This window comes from Lipotes vexillifer, unplaced genomic scaffold (genome assembly GCF_000442215.2).
Source record: "Lipotes vexillifer unplaced genomic scaffold, Lipotes_vexillifer_v1.1 scaffold12, whole genome shotgun sequence".
In the NCBI taxonomy this organism is placed as follows: Eukaryota; Metazoa; Chordata; class Mammalia; order Artiodactyla; family Lipotidae; genus Lipotes; species Lipotes vexillifer.
Genome location: NW_006796716.1, coordinates 2,290,609 through 2,294,212, shown reverse-complemented (window position 1 = coordinate 2,294,212; position 3,604 = coordinate 2,290,609). Strand labels below are relative to the sequence as shown.

The 3,604-nt window shown below is 54.6% G+C and overlaps 1 protein-coding gene across 2 annotated transcripts in view; it reads right to left on the bottom strand.

The window, feature by feature from the left end:
- The window catches only part of TRIM50 (tripartite motif containing 50), a 7,952-nt gene extending 5,680 nt beyond the window's left edge, over positions 1 to 2,272 (bottom strand). For both annotated transcript variants that reach the window (XM_007468790.1, XM_007468791.1), the window contains exon 1: positions 1,874 to 2,272. In XM_007468790.1, the coding sequence (XP_007468852.1) occupies positions 1,874 to 2,272 (399 nt within the window). The remainder of the gene's footprint in view (positions 1 to 1,873) is intronic.
- Positions 2,273 to 3,604: the final 1,332 nt, after the last annotated feature.

Here is a 3,604-nt window from a genome sequence, read left to right as displayed (position 1 = left end):
CCTCCCGGACCGGGGCACGAACCCGTATCCCCTGCATCGGCAGGCGGACTCTGAACCACTGCGCCACCAGGGAGGCCCAAGACAACCAATTCTTGCTGCTAAACCAGACAGGCTCTTTTCAATCCACAGGCATTTCACACAAGTGATTTCCTTCTTGTCAAAATGCTCTGTTCCTCTGATTTTCTGGAGGCTACATTCAGCCAACGTTTCTGCTCCCTCAGTGAATTCCTTCTGGCCCCTTTTCAGAGTTCTCTCTCTACCCAAATCTTAAGTCCTGATGCTCCTGGGGGCATCATCTTCCCCATCACTCCTGCAGACTCTCCTGGTTGGTCTTCTCCACACCTGTGGTTTCAACGACCGCCCGTATGTAGATTACTCCCAATCTCTTATTCCCAGCCTCACTCTCCAATCTATCCTCTGGCAGAGCGATCGAGCCACATCACGACTCTGCTTAAAACCTTCCAACCCTGGTTCTCTGAATAAACCCCTAATCCCGTCTCATGTCACACAGGCCTTTTCATGAACTGACCCCCGCTTACCTCACCTCACTCCCACCTCACTCCCTCGTGCTTATTGTAACAATGTATAATTCCTCAAATGTGCCATGCTGTTCGCCTCCTGGTCTTCTGCACGCGCTCTTTTTATACTTAGGATGCTTTTCCTCCCTTTCTTTTCCTTTCAAGTCCTCCTTATGGTTCTGGTCTCGGCTTACCAGTCCACTTCCTCCAAGAAGCCTTCCCTGACCACCTGAGACCATGCAGGAGCCATGCTCCAGATGGTCTCACCATTGCCTGCACTTAACCTTGACAGCAGCACCTGACACACGGGACTCTGTCAGACCCCCAGACTGTGAGCTCTGGTGCAGGGTGAACTTCTCGCCCACTGCTGTACCATGGGCACCAGTGTAGCACCTAGCACATACTAGATGCCCAGGAAATGTCTGTGGGTAGGGGAACTTGGTGGCTGACCTGGCTGGCCCTGTGCACCTTTCCTACTTCTCTCCCAGGGTTGAAGGAGCAAAGAAATGCTGCCCAGAGCACTCAGCCAGGAAAGCCCTGCAACAGCTTCCAGGGGCCCCTCTGTCTATGGATCTCGATGCTTTTCCCTCGTCCTGCCCCCTCCCCTGAATTTCCTCATCCACCCACCCAAACACCGGGCCAGGTACCCTATTACAATTGACTTCCAAAAGCCCTTCCTGTCCTTCCTTGATCTGGTGCCAGGGGAATGAAAACTGGCCCTGGTGTGAGTCCTAGCTCTGCCACTGACAAACTGTATGAGCTTGACTAAGACCCTTACCTTCTTGGGGCCTGTTTCCTCATTTGCAAGTATGACAATAACCCCACTCTTCGTAAACCTTAGATCAATAGACTAACCTAAGATGGTATCATTATTATTATTATTATTCATCGTAAACAGTGATCTGCTAGTTCTGAGGCAACAGTCCATGAGGGCAGGAATCCACTGAAGCCACAAATACATTTTGGGCATTTACTACCTGGCCGGCACGGTCCTAGGCACAGAAATATCCCAGGGAATGAAACAAAGTCCCTGTCTTCACCTGCCTGAGAGTGCAGTCCCCTGAGCGTTCAAAAATCTAATGAGGGCTACAGGGAAGACTAAAGCAAGGGAGAGGGCTAGCACGTGACGCAGGGGGCTCTCCATCCGGTGGGTCACCTAGTCCCCAGCACCTGGAGACTGGAGCCACTGCTCAAAAGGTGATTGGTGGATGAGCAAATGCTCCGCAAGTTCTGCTCCAGAACAAGGCTGGCCCTGGACCCCTCTGTGCCGGGCGATGGTCCCAAGGCCTCAGGACCCGGCTCTGTGTCCCCAGGGGCGGCCCGGCTCCCCACCCCCCAGCAGCCTCGCTGCCCACCTTCATGCGGCTGTAGACGGTAGAGACAGGCGTGACCTGGTGGTGCTGGTGGGAGCCCAGCAGGCCGCAGAGGCCGCAGATGAGCTCCTGGTCCTTCTCACAGAAGAGGCTGAGAGGGTTCCGGTGGTGTGCACAGACCTGGGGCTCAGGGTCCCCGGGGAGCTGCAGGGCTTCGATCACCCTCGCCAGGGAGACGTTAGGCGGGGAGCTGCTGCAGTCCACCTCCTGCCGGCACACGGGGCAGCGCAGCTCCGAGTCCGGGTGACGGGACAGGGACAGCAGGCAGCCCTTGCAGTAGGAGTGGCCACACTGCAGCATCAGGGGCTCCTTGAAGACCTCCAGACAGATGGGGCACTGCAGGCGGTCCTCCAGCTCGGGCACGCTCACTTGCCACGCCATCCACGGAGGCTGCTGGAGCCCAGGGCGGCCTCCCTGGAGCCTGCTCTCTCCACTCCTTTGGCCCCCAGCCCCCAAGGGCCCTGAAAGGAGAGGCTCTTAAGGACGCCAGTCTTCGATTCCAGTCCTGACCCGCTATGACTTTGGGTCTGTTTTCCCATCTTTAAAACAAAGGGCTTAAATGAAAAGTGTGGTCACTTGGAGGTCCAGGATTCAACATTTTTAACCCGGATTTGGAGGTAAACATGAAAGAGGCCATCTGCAAGGTCATTTGGAGTGACACTAATAATGCAAGCTCCAGCCCAGCAGGGGTCCTGACCTAGAACTGGAGAGCAAAAACAAGCCAAGGTCTTTCCCACCTTCTAGATCAGTTCTCAAACTGGCGAGCAGCTGTTGGAAGCAGAGTTACAATAGAATTCCTGAGTCACCCCTTCACACATCTCAAATGAACCCCAGAAATCTGCACTGACAATTGACACCTCCAGGCCATTCTAAAGCGGAGTTCTGTCTTAGAACAACACTGTTCCAGAGAGTCTGGGACCCTGGAGAGTGGTCTCCTGAGCTCCCACCCTGCTCCTCTGTAAAAACTGACTGGCGTCTCACCAGAAGTCGGCAGTGGGCCAGGGGAACCCCACACTGGACTACCTGGCTTCTCGGGATCCGCCGAGCCCCCCCACCGGGGCCTCACACCAGCATCATCGACTTGATCTGCTCTGCCTTCTCTTCTCCCCAGGATGGGACAGCAGGTGCAGAGATCTGGGGATTGTAGCTGGACACCAGCTCTACCTAGTCTCTGCTCCTTTCCTCCTCCCCTTTCCCAGAAACACCCCGGTGTCCTCAAGGTCACTCAGAATCAGGTGGAACTAGGCCATATCACGGGACCGGGGAGGCAGCCTCTGCTCGGCCAGCTCTGATAGCGGCAATACTCAGGTGCTCACCTTGGCCAGGCATGGGGGAGGGGCAGAGACAGAGGGACTGGGTACCTATTCATACCTCACAGACCCCAAACGGGAGTGGACTCGTGTTTTGACACAATGCTTCCTGAATCTCAATCTCTCCCTCTCTCTCTCTAGAATAATGAAGGTATTTTTAGTTACCTAGATTTTTTAACTGATGTATAACTTCTATAAAGTGCACAAATCTTAACTACACAGTTGCGGTACAACTTATATGTATATATTCACAGGGTCAAGATACAGAGGAGCGGGACTTCCCTGGTGGCGCAGTGGTTAAGAATCTGCCTGGCAATGCAGGGGACATGGGTTTGAGCCCTGGGCCGGGAAGAGCAACTAAGCCCGTGCGTTACAACTACTGAATCCCGCGTGCCTAGAGCCC